Raw genomic sequence first — 15,933 nt, 5'->3', positions numbered from 1 at the left:
CCCATCTTTGCTGGGTTTCCTATTCATATGGGACTGTTTTGCGAGTGGTGGCAGTATAGTAGAGCCACTAATCTTATAATGGCAAAGGAACATAGACTGATTCCATGCAAATACCTTCGGAAATATAACGTTGAACATATGGATGTCGAAATCGTCCACGCGCCAGAGGCCGTTTTTAAGGATATAATTTTCTTTCAATTGCTTTCAATCACATTCAATCAAATTTTATTTTCAAAATAGTACTTTTATGGCTGGATAAGGTCTTCAGGAGTTGGTTGGTTCGTCGGACAAGCACGAAAAGAATATTAACTTATAAATTAAGAGACATTTTGTGAAAATTGAATTATTTGACAAATGATAATTTTTAGAAAATATTATGTTTTAAGCATAAAATTGTTTTTAAGAACATAGTATTTTTACCTATCATAAAGGTAGGTATATATGCCTTCATCGACAAAAAAATGTTTTGAAAAATGTTCTAATAGTGTTAAGTTTTTTATCAATTTATCTTAAATACGGTTTTTAATATGTAGCACCTTTTTTTAGTTTTTGTTTCCTAAACATTTGAAATTATTTTTAAAATATTTTTCAAACATGGGCGTATTAAAGAGTACATATTTCTTTATGGTTTCCATGTGTTTAAAAGTTTTTATCTTAGTTCATTTTGCTATGAAAATTATAGGAAAACTTGATTTAATTTAGAAATTGTTAACAATTATAAGGTATCCCATATACGTAACCAATGAATATTTTGACAAAAATTTTAGAGATCTTGTATGACAATGACCTCCTTATTGTATCCTAATCCAAAAAAGTTTAATTCATTGGGATTATTTCATTAAAAATCATCAAATACCGTCAAGGCGCCATTCACCGTGGGGGCTCCATTCACCGTGTGCCTTCGAATATTTTTTCATTATTTCCATATTATGATTGAATGATATGACAATTTCCCTTCAATTTCCCCAATACAACACTAATGTATTGTTACCATGTCAAAACGCTCATTAGAAACATTTAAAAGTATTATTTTGACACTAAAGTGTGTTTACATGAAGCGGGTTTCTGCTCGTTTACTGCATTCATAGTGAAAAAAACGAAAACTGCGCTAAGGTGATTTAAGCGATAAACTAAATGTAGTAACGTTTTTATTCCACCAAGAAGCAATTAAATTCACATATCAGGTATGTATTTTGCATTACCGAAGTAAGTTTAACAAGAAAGTACGATTGCTCGTACTTTTTAATTGAAACAAAAAGGCACGGTAAATGGGTACCCTAAAAATCAATGGTCTCCATTCACCGTGCCCCATATTGTCCCATATATCTAGAAAAAATCGAAAATTTGAACATTCGTTTTTCTAATATAATCTGGCAAGTTATTACTTGAAATGAATTTAAACGAAGAAAATTCCCTTGGCTGGGTTGTTTTGATCATTTTTAAACAAAGTAGAATAAAATTTCTCATACACGGTGAATGGGTCCCTACTACCACGGTGAATGGTGACCTACCACGGAATTAGGCGACCCTACTACCCTTTACTAATTGTACTATATCACCAAATTTTGTGAAAAATTTTCTACTTCTGTGGATATTGCTTTAATTTTAACCTATAATGAAGGCAATTAAAAGCGGCACCAACAATGTTTATATGACTGGTATCAAATGACAGCCCTTATTTGCCCCGAATCCTCTTAAATCCACGGTGAATGGTGCCTTGACGGTACTGCAAAAAAAAAAATGGAATGTCGCATTTTTTATGGGTCATACTGTAAGTGACGACTGAAACGTAGACAAAACTGCCTAAAAGAAATAATATTAGCTAAATTGGGTATTTGCATTTACTTGTTCCTGTTAAAAATTATTGCTTCAATTTGTTGAATAAGCTTTGGATTTTTTTTTATTTTTTCATAATATTGTAGATACGATACCAAAACTATAATTACTTATCTATTAAATTGATTCTTTCTATGTTTTCCTGAAATTTTCCGAATTCTGCATGATCTCATATTTCATGTAACCTCCCTATCTGTAACCACTTGTATCAGTTCCCCTCACTTAGTTTATAGCTTTGAATTGTTCCCTATCATTTGCTTGCACGATTCACCAATCTATTCTTTTTTCGTTTATTATTATTCATTTAAACCATTGATCATTAGTGTCAAGACAAAATCATTTGATATAGGTTCTAATATGCATAAAAGAAAGTCTATTCATAGTTTTGTGAAAAACTAAATATTTTCTTCTTCTTTTTGTCAATACTTCTTTTCCGTGTCCCAAAACCGAAAATAAACCCAACAGGCTCACGAGCTGCCACCGGAGAAGCTGAAACAGCGCGACGTGGTACATATTGACATTGCCAACGATCCAGTGACTGCCGCTGACTACAAAGAAAGCGAAGACCCTACCAAGTAATATTCGCCTCTAGTTCGACGTATAAACTGTTTAACCTTAAGTGTGGTTTTCCCCCCTTATCCGTAGATTCAAATCGGTGAAAACCGGCCGAGGACCGCTGGTCGGTCCGGACTGGAAGAAGAAGGTCCAACCGGTGATGACCTGCTACAAGCTAGTCACCTGCGAGTTCAAGTGGTTCGGACTGCAGTCGAGAATAGAGAACTTCATCCAGAAATCCGAGCGAAGACTGTTCACGATTTTCCACCGGTGAGTTTTTTTTTATTTTTCCAACTAATTGAGATTCCCATTTTTTACAAATTGGCCAATTCGGGAAAATTCTCTAAATGTGGAATATGATGAGTATCTCAATACAATAACATATTTATAGCTGGGTTGTTCCTCTTTCCACCAAACCAAAATGTTTCGATTACAGCAAATTTCCTGTCTAGTCATTACACGGGAACTGTCGCATTCTTTTGCCGCGTTCCACTGACAGATGCGTAAAACCAACGCATACCGTTCCAATCCATACTTTCATGTGTGGTGTATTCGTTTATCTTATCTGTTGAACTGGATACCAGATACCGTCAAGGCACCATTCACCGTGGATCTAAGACGATTCGGGGCAAATAAGGGCTGTCATTTGACACCAGTCTTATAAACAATGTTGGTGCCGCTTTTAATTGCCTTCATTATAGATTAAAATTAAAGCAATATCCACAGAAGTAGAACATTTTTCACAAAATTTGGAGATATAGTACAATTAGTAAAGGGTAGTAGGGTCGCCTAATTCCGTGGTAGGTCACCATTCACCGTGGTAGTAGGGACCCATTCACCGTGTATGAAAAATTTTATTCAATTTTGTTTAAAAATGATCAAAACAACCCAGCCAAGGGAATTTTCTTCGTTTAAATTCATTTCAAGTAATAACTTGCAAGGTTTTATTAGAAAAACGAATGTTCATATTTTCGATTTTTTCTAGATATATGGGACAATATGGGGCACGGTGAATGGAGACCATTGATTTTTAGGGTACCCATTCACCGTGCCTTTTTGTTTCAATTAAAAAGTACGAGTAATCGTACTTTCTTGTAAAACTTACTTCGGTAATGCAAAATACATACCTGATATGTGAATTTAATTGCTTCTTGGTGGAATAAAAACGTTACTACATTTAGTTTATCGCTTTAATCACCTTAGCGCAGTTTTCGTTTTTTCACAATGAATGCAGTGAACGAGCAGAAACCCGCTTCATGTAAACACACTTTAGTGTCAAAATGATACTTTTAAATGTTTCTAATGAGCGTTTTGACATGGTAACAATACATTAGTGTTGTATTGGTGAAATTGAAGGGAAATTGTCATATCATTCAATCATGATATGGAAATAATAAAAAAATATTCGAAGGCACACGGTGAATGGAGCCCCCACGGTGAATGGCGCCTTGACGGTATTAACATTTGAATCAAGAGCAATATTTATAGATCATTCACACATTCTTTTAGTGTCAATAGCTAAGTTTTAGAGTGTTTTTTCTCCATTTAGATATGAAATATCACGATCCACTTGATCAAAATGACCCCCATTTGTTTTGCAGACAAGTATTTTGCTGGATGGACAGCTGGCACGGGCTCACCATGGAGGACATCCGTGAACTGGAGGACAAGACCAAAGAGGAACTGGACAAACAGCGTCACGTTGGCGAAGTGCGTGGAATGCGTGCCGAAACGGACTAAGCCTAGCCGCGTCTTTTGGCATGTTTTTGAACGGGAGGAGAGTCGTTTGAAATGTGGTCCTGGTTACTTGGCATAAATTGGGGAGGAGGGGATGGGAAAGGAAATATACAATTGGATACCGGATATTATAACCGACAGTTTAACACAGTTGTCTTGGAAAATACAAAAAATAATGAACATCTACCATGTGGCTGACTCGTAAGCGGTAAACAACAGTAATTATACAATGAATGAAACAAACACAACTATAGCAACAGAGGTACACACATACTGGTATAGTCACACCTTCAGCAGGTGCACCACACATACACACAGGATAGACAGAGAAGCAGGAATCCACTTTAGAAACTCGGAAACACAAACACACACAATAACAACAGAGAATAAAACACACACGAAAAAAGCAACTAATTAGGCATCAATTTAGAAAGCGTGGATGAAGTTTAGAAGAACAGATGCAACAGAAGTTATATTTAAGATAGTCGCAAAAAAGCACGTAGCGAGTAGCGGGATGGATGCAAAAAAAACGTTAAAACAAACAAAACATATTTAAAAAGTCCTTCTGGTGATGAAGCAAAACAACAAAAGCAAACTGAAAACACCTATAAGTATAGGATATTACCCGTCTTTAGCAATGAAGGATCCAGTATATTCCTAGTTTATGCGAGAGAAAGCACTGTTTTTGCGTTGCGAGTTGAGAATGAAGAACTCAGTCCATGCTGGATTTAGTCAAATTTGTTTTTAAAATACAACTAATTTAATACAATCGCGCCCATGATGATAACGTTCCCTCGTGTTTTTATCCTAACATATTTTTCTAGTTTACATACACAACACACACACACATACATGCAGACACACCCGCACCTACGCCCATAAGTTTTGATTAGTTAGAGTTTTGTTTTTTTATTATTTTACCGCGGAAAACCTTATATTTAACGACCAGAGACAGGCATACGGACTGTCCGGCAGCACGGCGTGCGTGAGTAATCGGGAGAAACTAAATAACGTAAGTGCAGAGCGATGGTATACAAGCAAGTGCGTATGTGTATGCGTGCGATGAGCTCTATTGTACAGTCGTGTCCAATCGTGTGATGATAATGGCCGTTCGTTCCATCCGGATCCCCGGATGCGCGTGCGCGTGCGTTTTAGGATTCAGTTCTCTTTATAAAAACTAAATAGTAGGGCAAAGTTAACTAGGCATTACACAGCAAATTCTTTCCATTAACAGTTTACTTACGGTTAAATCAGCCAAAGGAGACAAGGTAGAGCAGAACGCGGCCGAAACGACGTCTCCCGCATTAGCTCTTATAGGCAAACAATAGCAAGGGCAAGGGTTGAGGAAGCGGGGCGACGCTCGTTTCGTGCGTGTGTGAGTTACTGTCTGTTTCCGTTTTGTATGATATGTTCTTTCCCGGACAGGAGATTGGAAGGCAAAAGCATGCTGTTCTATAAATTAGATTTGGTTCCAATGAACTTGGTAAATGTTATTGAATTAAAATTGGAATTCGAGGAAAAACAATGGTTTCTTGTGTTTTATTGTTAAAATTCTATTCATATCCATATTGTTCCTTTCAGACGTACTACACCAATACCAACACAGGGCAGACACTTTCCAGGGTGCACTCATGACATCATCAGCAAAAATATGATTTTATTCGAACATTAACAACAGCATTTATTAAAAAGAATACCAGGTGAAAATCAAAACACTAGTATGATTGTCATTTCATCAATTGCAAATTATCGTCTAACAAAATCTCCCTACACCTACTAACAAAAGTAGCTGCATAATGGCTTGTGGAGCAAACGCTTTCGAGAGGAAGGTCTCTCAAGCACTACAGCAAAAATGTTAGTAGATTGTTCATCCAAACATGTTCTGGTTTGAATCAAACATAAAACTCAGAAGTGATCGTTTGTTAAGAAAACGACACAAAGCCATTTGGCAAAAGATCGTTTAAGATGTAATAGAATAACTGGAATTAGAGGCTAACACGAAATGTTCCATTACACATGACAAATATACCCTAAAGAAGACTCTAAAATGAGTCGAAACGTTGGGAAAAATCTAAAACTTTGGTTTTAGTTCCCCAGGACTTCAGTACAGAAATAAGTAGCTCTAGACGTACTGATTTCAGCAAAACCAGTACCGAGTGGATCTCTATGGAGCTACGTAACAGAATTTTGTTCAACTAATTTAACCCTCGAGCGATCGCGCTGTTGTATTGTGTACAACACGTTGAAAAAATCTCGCTTTTTATATTCAGCACTAGCAGGGTGCTGGCGGTGGTAGTAGAGGTGTGCGCCGCCGCGCCACGCCGCCGAACTCCAATTTTCTACGCCGATCTCAGAAAATGCATTGATACATTAAATTTTTTCTTGATTTATTTCATTACAATATTTCAAGCAAGCCGGGGCCCGTGGCGTAGTTGGTCACACGTTCGCTTCATATGCGGATGGTCATTGGTTTGATTCCCAGCCCCGGCACTTGCAATTTTTCGTCAGTTGCTTTTCCCCCGAGAGCAACTGACACTGACCCACTTCTGAGCCCCATGGCTCAAACGGACCCGGATACCTGGACATCGGCGAACTGCTACTCATAATGGACCCCCAATCGGACTGGAAAGGAACAACGGCCATTCATCATCCTCATTGTGCTCATCATTCTACTATGTATAAAGTAGAAAAAGTGAAAGCAGCAGAAAGGCAACCAGTTCGATAAAGTAGAATAGAATCTAGGCGCTGTACAAAAATGTAAGTGCAGCTGTCCATTGAAATTGCTCACGTAGTGCCCCAGTGGACAATAGAGCTGTAAATTAAGTTAAGTGATGAAGAATAAAAATATTTCAAGCAAGATGACTCCAAATCTGAATACATAGCAGTTTTCTGCGGTGGTTTTTTTTTTTTGTTCAAAATTTATAACAGTTCTAAAAATTTGAAACGCTAAAATAGGTCAAATTACGCTCAGTTCCACTCGTATTTAAACTTCGCATGTCGCGTAAACAATGTATTGAAAGTTAAAGCCCTTTGAATTAAATTGAGTTCAAGAAAATACCGGAGGTTCCTGAAGATAACCGATGGCTGAAGAAGGAATCTAGGGATTCCGAAGATTGAAGAAAATGCTAGTGATTCTTAAGAAAATGTTTTTTGTCGTGTTCATCTCCAGAAGAGATGAAATTTCTCCAGCAACTCTTTTGAGGATACTACCAGCAGTTTTACCTAGAATTCCGCTAGGAGTTCCTCCGGGAACTCTAGAAGGTCCTTCGGGAATTCTGAGGGTTTCCTCCGAAACATCCTCTAGGAGTTTCTCCGGGCATTGCTACAGATGTATTACTGGGACTTTTTGTAATAAGTACTTCTTCTAGAAATTCCTCTGAGAGTTACTCCGAGTATTCTGAAATGCTCCGGGAATTCCTGTAGAAGTTCTTCCTGGGAATTCCTTTAGGAGCTCGTCCGGCAATTCCTCTAGGAGCCCCTCCGCGATTCCTCCACGAGTTCTTCAACGAGTTCATCCAGGAGTTCCTTAACGAATGTTCACGGGAATTCCTTCAAGAGTTCAAAGAAATTGCACTGGAAATACCAGAAGTTTCCTCCGATAATTCCTCTAGGAGCTTCTCCTGTAATTCGTCTAAAAGTTGTTCCGGGAATTCTTCTGGGAGTTCTCCGACAATTTCTGTAGCAGTTCCCCCTGGATTTCTTTCAGGAGTTTCTTTAAAATTTCTTCCAGGAATTCTTCCAGAAGTTTCTCCGAACATTCCTCTAGACGCTCCTGTGAGAATTTCTCTAGGATTTTCTCCAAGAAAATTCCTTAACTATTTTTTTCGGGAATTACACTAAGAATTTCTTCGTGACTTTCTCTGAAAGTTTTTCCGGAAATTTCTCTAGGAGTATTTCCGGAAATTCAAATATCTTCAAGAACACCTTCTTGAGTTTTACCAGCAATAAGTTGTCCAGGCAATTTCACTACGAGTTGCTCTATAGGTTTTTTTTTCTATAAGTTACACTGGGTATTCCAGGAGTTTCCTCCGAAAATTCCTTTAAGAGTTCCCCTGGAAGTTCCTCTAGAAGTTCTTCCTGAAATTCCTCTAAATTTCCAGGAAATCATTCAGGAGTTTTCCCGAACGTTCCTCTAGGAGTTCTCCCAGGAATTTCTCTAGAAGTATCTGAGTTCACCCGGGAATTCCTCTACGAATTCTTCCGGGAATTTCTTCACGAATTTCTTGGGAATTCTTCTAGAAGTTCCATCGAGAATTTATCTAGACCTTCTCTCAGGAATTTATGTGGGAGTTTATCCGGGAATTTCTTTGGGAGTACCTCCGGGAATTCATTTAAAAGTTCATCCGGGAACTCATCTGAGAATACTTCTGGTAATTGCTCTGCGAGTTCCTCCTTGAATTCCTTTCCGAATTTATTCGGCAATTTCTCTAGGAGTTCCTCCGGAAATTCCTCCGAAAGCTCCTCCGGCAATTACTTTACTAGTTGCTTTAAAAATATTTCTGGGAGTTGTACAAAGAATGGCCGGAGTTTCCTCCGAGAATTCTTATAAGAGTTTCTCCGTGAATTCTACTGAGAGTTCCTTCGGCAATTTCTCTAAGAGTTCTTCTAAGATTTGTTTCCGGAATTCTTCCAAGAGTTTCTCCAAACGTTCTTCTAAGAGTTCATCAGGGAATTCTTTTGGAAATTCGTTTAGGAGTTCATCCGAGAATTCCTCTAGGTGTACCTACGGGAATGACTCTTTTTTCGTGAATTCCTTTTTACGATGTCATTCTTGATATTTTTTCGGGCAGCTGATTGATGATTTACAATAACAGCTATTTCAATAAATTTGCAAAAACATGTGGTAATAAGAAAATTACTAAACCGTAACTATAAACATAAACATATAGGTGTTTCTAAGCAACTTTGCGTACTTTGTTTTTTCGAAATTTTTCAAGAGTAACTTTTGAAGAGGGCCTAATTTTTTTTAAATTTTTTTTAAATCGAGGTAACTCAAAAATGACAAGAACTACAAAAAGTGTTGTATGGTAATTCTATGAAGTTTTTTTTTTTAATTTAAAAAAAAATACAAAACTTCTTCCTACACTGAAAAAAAAGGTTTTAAAAATTTAAAATCATTTTGTATGAACAAAAGTCTACGAGGGAGGGAGGAGGGGTCTGAGATGGCCGAAAAAAGTCTACGTAGTTTATGGACAGCGCCAAATGTTTCATTTATTTTGTAAATTAAATTCAATTACATTGTTTATTGACCATGAGAAAAGCCCATGACATCATTGTATATTTAATTTTTCGAGGATCTTGCTACCTCTCACACTTTCTTCTTGGTGTTTTTCATAAGGTTTTGGACAACCGTTCCGACGATGGTTTTGCTTGGGTTGACCCAGTTTTTCTTGAATTTGGTGACGTCCTCTGCTCCTCTATCCTCTTTCCGTAGTTTCCCTTTCATCAAAGTTAACTATTTCTCAACGGGCCTTATTTGCGGCTTTATTCCAGAATAATTTGAATGACCCAGATCACCAAGTGAATGTTGCTAAGTTATCAGAATTGCACTCCGAGGCTCTAAAAGTAGCGCAGATTATATTCCACGAGCATAAATATATCATAAGGTTTACAGATATTGCGACCCATACTTCAAAATACATTGGGTCCATTTGAATACCAGTGGACTGGACACCCAAATAGCAACACATAGAGATACTCGCAGTATTATGAGGTGCAACAGACACAATCGTGAAAGAATTATTCCGATAGAGTGAACAGAAACAAGAGTAGAGCCTGTAGACCTTGAAGGTCCTAATTCCAAAGTAGTTTGGAAAACCTGGAATACCCCATGAATGTACCAAAAACATTATAGTAGTGCACTGAGGCTTCATCAGCAGTATAGACTACATCCCACGAATATTTTTTACAATTAAAGCATGACACAGTGTGTATTGTATGTAGATATCGTAACCCAAACTTAAAAGTGTTTTGAGACCACTTGTATTTCACGGAATGTCCAACTACCACAATATCGAGTTGCTCTTAGCATTGCGAGGTCTAATGAACATCAATGTGACTAAAATTCATTCGCTCCACGCTCCCTTGTTATCCGTGTACGAACGGGAAACTACGATTTCACAGGCTGGTCAGTCGGATGAAAGTTACTGTTCTGTCAGGTAACGAACTGGTATATGTCTGGCCGAAGCCTTCGAACGCACCTAATGAAGCCAACGACTGGTTCCAGAACTGTACTTATCTTGTGCCGTCTGCAACTTCACCCTGCAACGCTGCGCCGCTCCACGCTCTCTTGTTATCCGCGTAAGGTGGCACGCCGAATAGTGGAAAGCTACAACACACGTCTGCCGCTGGAATCCTTACTACTGTAACGGTGTGGATAGAATTGAAGCTGTACAACGAAGGTTGATCCGTTTCGCTCTCCGAAGCCTTCCATGGGAGACCCGTTTCGTCTACCCAGTTACGAGAGTCGTTGTCAACTCATCCATTTGGACAGTTTAGCAATTCGTCGGAATGTGGCCCGAGCTCTGTTCATCTCAGATGTGTTAACATCAAGGATCGATTACCCGGTTTTGCTGACCAATATCCAATAGCGTGGTTCAAAAAATCGTGTTTGCTCCACACTGCTTATTCGATCCACAGACAAACAGACGTAACACTTCGAACATTTTTCGATTCAAATCATAGCCACGGAAACATATTAGCCCAATGCTAAAATGACTAAGTTTGGCCGACCATCAACTAGGTGGCGGTAGTGAGCAAACGTCAAACCTGAACAAAAACGATATGAGCGCCACAGGTGGGTAGTTGGCCAACTATCAAATTTTGAAAAAGATCGTTAAATCGAAGTACGATGGGAATTATCAGAGTGTTACGTCTGTTTGTCTGTGGTGTAACCCTTGCACAGTCACAAAATCGGCTCCTGTGTCCGCAAAATCGTTAAATTCGTAAAAGTTTTTGTACAGCAATCTAACTAGGTTTACTAGTGACCTTGGAAAACAAAAAAATATCGACATTTCGCATCTAGACGAGTGTACGAGCTGTTTTTGAGAATGTGTAACTGTAACCAGTGTTGGTATAAACTCAAATTCTCAAACCTCATGGTTGAGTTGTTTCACGCGCGATTCTTGACTCGCCAAACTCACCGCCGAAAAATTCATGCATGAGTTGGCTCATGATTTCACTCATTCCTTTATTTCTTGGTGTTCTTAATGTTTACATCGAAGTTTTAAGGATTGTATGATAGAACAAAAGCAAATCTAGCGTACAATAACATTGAATGCCGTTCAAATTGATTTAGATTCGCTTTACAAGCGAACGAGATTTCGGCGCTTGACTCGTGAGTGCGAGATTTTGCATGAAATTCTCGCGCGTGAGAAAACGATTCAGAATCGCGTGCGAGTTTGCTCACGCAGGAGCGGTTCATGAGTGTGCTTTGAGTATGAGTTTACCAACACTGACTGTAACACATTTTTGTGTGGTCTGGAAATTATGCACTTATGAGTAGGGCTTACACAATTTAGTGCTGAGCGGTTTTACTGTGCACCGGTTTTTGGAAATTCCTGTCCGTCGCACGAACTATGCCGCTTACGGGTCCCTTGGCGGCCTTCTTAGACTTTTTAATAGGGTTGCTGGCGGTTTCGACTTTCACCTGTCAAGGGTAAAGTACTTAGGAATAATTTTAAAATGATTTTATGTAGATCCAATATTATTAGGGCATAAGTTAGCCTGTTGATAGTAAAAACAAATAAACAAAATAAACGTTCTTCAGTTAGTCGTCCGGTTCATCGGCCGAAAGGAAGCTACTATTCCACAGGATAAGGAAAGCCACAAGACTGAGCTTCCGTTTCAACGACTTTCTGGCTTATCAGCCGGAAAAAAATATAGCTCGTATGGCACGTCGATTGGAGCAGGCTGCTGTTTTGTCAGGTAACGAATTAGTATATGTCAGGTCTAAGTTTTTGATACTGCGCCCCTAATAAAGTCGATGACTGTTTCCAGAAATGAATGCGTACCATCTGTTTCGCGCTGTATTCACGCTGCTTCCCCACATGTGAGACGCTCTTCTGGACTACGGCAGACAACTACTGATCATCTAGAGTCCATCATCTGGAGGAACCCTTAAAAACACTTCCTTCAAAGAGAAACTTTCTCACTCTCAGAAGAGGAGGTTTTATGCCTTTGGGAGAAGAGATTCCGATAGAAAGAATTTCACTCCCAGGGGCTTTTCCCTGCTCCACAATAAAAAAAACATAAAACAAAAAAAAACAGAGGGAACACAAATGACGGTAGATGTTAAAGATCTTAAGAAACTGAATTCCAGAGTAGTTTGGATGACCTAGATCACCCAATTCATGTACCATGAATATTCTAGAAGTGCTTTGAGGCTTTCTGAGTACCGTAGACCATGTTCTGTGTTGATTCATCGTGTATAAAAATTGATATAGGATGTTAGATTTGTGACACAAACTTCGGAGTACTTTGGAGCAGGGTTGAAAAAATCTCACTCAATTGAATGAAATTTCGCTGAAGTGAATGCTGTTGGCATTCATTTTCAGCTCCGCTGTGAGAGACTTGAAAGTGAACACAGAAAAACTCATCTACTTTGTTGTGGTAATGACTGCACCAATATCAACACACGCTCTGCTCTGATGGATGCTTCATGTCAACACCGGCCGTATGAATGTGACTGGCCCATAAGCAAGCGTGGTGAATTTTTGTCGTTTGAGTGCCGGTCACAGGAAAAATGTTGCTTTTGAACCTTGCCCTCTCCCCGGAGTGAGTGACGAGAGAATTTTTATTCTCTTTTCACTTGCGTCAGCGAAGGACAGGGGCTTCAACGTCAGAAGCGGTGTGGTGAAAAGACAAAAACAAAAACTCACGTTCGTTGGATGCTTCGGATTTTTTGCAACCGTGCTTTGGAGACCTTAGAATAGCTCTGGGATCAAAACTTCAACAGACTACGATGGGTAGTAATACATTGCATGTCAAGGATCAGTAAAAACTATTGATGATGATTAGCAAAAAGATGAAATTTGAGTAAAAACATGTAGAATTTATAAAAAATACAAAAAAGCCACGTATTTTCGGCTACCAGCAAAAGGGGGAGGGTGCAAAGGGGGGAGGTACCATGCATTTCTTAGCACAACTATTCCCCGTAAACGTCCCGGGTGTTTACGGGTTAAGGGAATTGAGGTAAAAGTAGCAGTACTCTAGTTTAGAGAGCCGGCCAACTAACATTTTCAGCACAATAAGCTTCGGTTATTTGCTTTCTGCTGTATACGAGTTGAATTGGAGCAGTCAACGCTGAATAAAAAAAAGGCAATTCAAAAATAATCTTTAACCTAATAGACAGGTGCGACACAAATACCATGCAACTATCCAGCTCAGTTTTTTTTTTAATCAGTCGCTTGTCACTGGGACTGCATTTACTGCACTGCACTTGCAATCCAACTTCGGAAGAGTTCCGGTCGTGAAAACGCGGCTGGCGCTAAAATATAGTAGTTTCTCCGATCGAGCTGAAATTTTGCATGGTATGGGTCCAAAATGGAACCCAAATAATGTACAAGAGTGAAATGTCTTTTCTTGTAACCCAGTCTAGTAACACTAATTTACAAAATAAAACAAAAGTCGTGAATTTCTGTTAACGACCACAATTTTTGAAGCACAATTTAGCGCTGACTTCGAAACCGACCTTCAAAAAATTTTAAGTATAACATTTTTTTGAGTTTTAGCTCAATATCGAGTTTTACAACTTTTCAAAATATGTAATTTACTAAAATTCAAATATATTGCGTTTTGTTCAACCAATTTTAAATCTTTTTCCATAAATTAAAAGCTAAATACAATACCATTCGATCATCTGAATACAGGTTTTGCGTCAGATTGATGAATTTCAGGATATTGGCGAGTTTTAGGGACAATCTCCCTAAATTTTAGCAAAATTCCCAAAAAATTTTCAAGAAATGTATTTTTTAAAATAAGAAAACCCGTATTTAAACATTCTTTCTCGACTTTTATTTGACATATCATGTGTAGGCGAGTTACAGTAAAAATTTCAGCTTAATCGGAGCATTGATTACGGAGAATGAGATGTTTGAAGTGAGCGACGTTGCTTAAAAATAGAAAGTCGAAAGAAATTTCGCTCTACTGTATTTTTTTTCTTTTGCGTTTTCGAACTCAGGGCATGATTCTACACCAAAAATGGTCATCAGCTTACCGAGTTCAAAAATGCTGTACACTACTGTAATTACTGAAGTTGTACAGGTTTATTGAGAATTGATAAAATTACAAACATGTTATAATTTGATTCTTACCTGGTGTTCTGTGAACTATTAGTGTGTTATTAAAATATGTTCTTCAAATTTTAGTTTTTGGGTAAATCAAATAACAAAACCGATCAAATTACAGTAAACAGTATACCACGCAACGTTCAGCGAAAATAAAGCAAAGATTTACAAATATATCTATGTAAATACTATTTACACACCAACTAGTCCAAAAAAAAAACCTAACAGATCAAATCAGCTATTCAACGACAAAAAGCAACCAAAAATTCTCAGTGTACAACAATCCAGGGTGGGACAGTGCGGGGCAATACTTTCACGACCGAAACTGCCCTGGCCAGCTGTAGGTATATCGAACGCATTTCAATCCGACATCTATTTGTTCTTGGTCATACTGCTGCGTGTATCATCATCATTACCAAAAGAAAAACAAACAAACGTATAGCTGTGTGTTTCTTCAAGTGATTCGAACAAACATAAAGATTGTTTTCACCTGTACTCGTCCGTCATTATCAGTATCGTGTCATCGTCGCATTGTACCAGACGAGATCTATAGTGTACACAAGTAAAACAAACAAACCAACCAAATTGTTACAACCGTTAGCTTATATGTTTTGATCAAATCCAAATTGAGACAATATAGGATCAAAATCGAAAACAAAGTGGTTCTTTCTTTTCTGACTGTGTTCTCCATCTGTTATAGTGTACTACCTTGTACTGCTGTCACACGGTCGCCATGTTGTGGCTTTTGTTTTTTCATTCCGTTAAAATTGTAGTCTTTCTCATAAAAAATAGATACCAGTTACGTTACATCATCTATTGGTTTATTTACGTACATATTTGGTTAACAATGTAGGCATTTAGAAAATTTATCTGTTTTTAAAATTCGGTACAAACTTTTCACCACAAAATATAAACATCTCTTATGTTTTGTTTCCAACAATAAGCTCTATTCGTTGACCATGACATCACATTCATTGTTCCATATTGACTTTATCATCATTATTGGCACACTGTTACAACGATAACCGGTTACACGACAATCCACTTTTTCAGATCTGAATTATATAAGTTTTCTAGTAGGTACAAATATTATAGGTAGACATAGACACTCATTCAACAGTCGGCAACCACATCCTCCGGAAGCCAGAAGAAGTTCCGGATCTCCTCGACATCCGATGGGCGGCAGTGCGGTGGAGTATCTCCACCGCTTTTCATCAGCGTCTGTCGGATGCTGTTCATCTTGTTGGCGTTTTCGTTGCTGGCCCTCGCTAGATCGATCATCGGTGCCGGATAGTCTCGGCCCACGATGCAGCCGCACTCCTTTTGCACGTCCAACGGTGCTTTCCATGGTTCGTGGCTAAGGGGTGGAAAAGTGGAAGTTAGTGTGGTAGTTTAGCATATTGCTGAGTAGGCGATGTGTACGGGAAGGTTATTATTAGACAAGCTGTCAAGTACTTTGGACGTACTAACTCCACAATTAGTAGTAATAATAACAATAATAATAATAATAATAATAATA

General features: G+C 38.3%; 2 protein-coding genes across 3 annotated transcripts in view; one reads left to right on the top strand and one right to left on the bottom strand.

The window, feature by feature from the left end:
- LOC115254042 (phosphatidylinositol transfer protein alpha isoform) overlaps positions 1–5,653 on the top strand; it is a 116,385-nt gene extending 110,732 nt beyond the window's left edge. For both annotated transcript variants that reach the window (XM_029861013.2, XM_029861006.2), the window contains exons 6-8: positions 2,302–2,411; positions 2,482–2,661; positions 3,993–5,653. In XM_029861013.2, coding sequence (XP_029716873.1) covers positions 2,302–2,411; positions 2,482–2,661; positions 3,993–4,131 — 429 coding nt within the window. In that variant the 3' untranslated portion in view covers positions 4,132–5,653. The remainder of the gene's footprint in view (positions 1–2,301; positions 2,412–2,481; positions 2,662–3,992) is intronic.
- The window catches only part of LOC109422651 (cryptochrome-1), a 65,300-nt gene continuing 54,394 nt past the window's right edge, over positions 5,028–15,933 (bottom strand). Inside the window, exon 6 of the mRNA XM_062859275.1 lies at positions 5,028–15,771. Within this exon, the coding sequence (XP_062715259.1) occupies positions 15,528–15,771 (244 nt within the window). The 3' untranslated portion in view covers positions 5,028–15,527. The remainder of the gene's footprint in view (positions 15,772–15,933) is intronic.

Source organism: Aedes albopictus, chromosome 3 (assembly GCF_035046485.1).
Source record: "Aedes albopictus strain Foshan chromosome 3, AalbF5, whole genome shotgun sequence".
NCBI lineage: Eukaryota > Metazoa > Arthropoda > Insecta > Diptera > Culicidae > Aedes > Aedes albopictus.
Note: the sequence above shows the minus strand (reverse complement) of the source record. Positions and strands in the feature narration are given on the sequence as shown.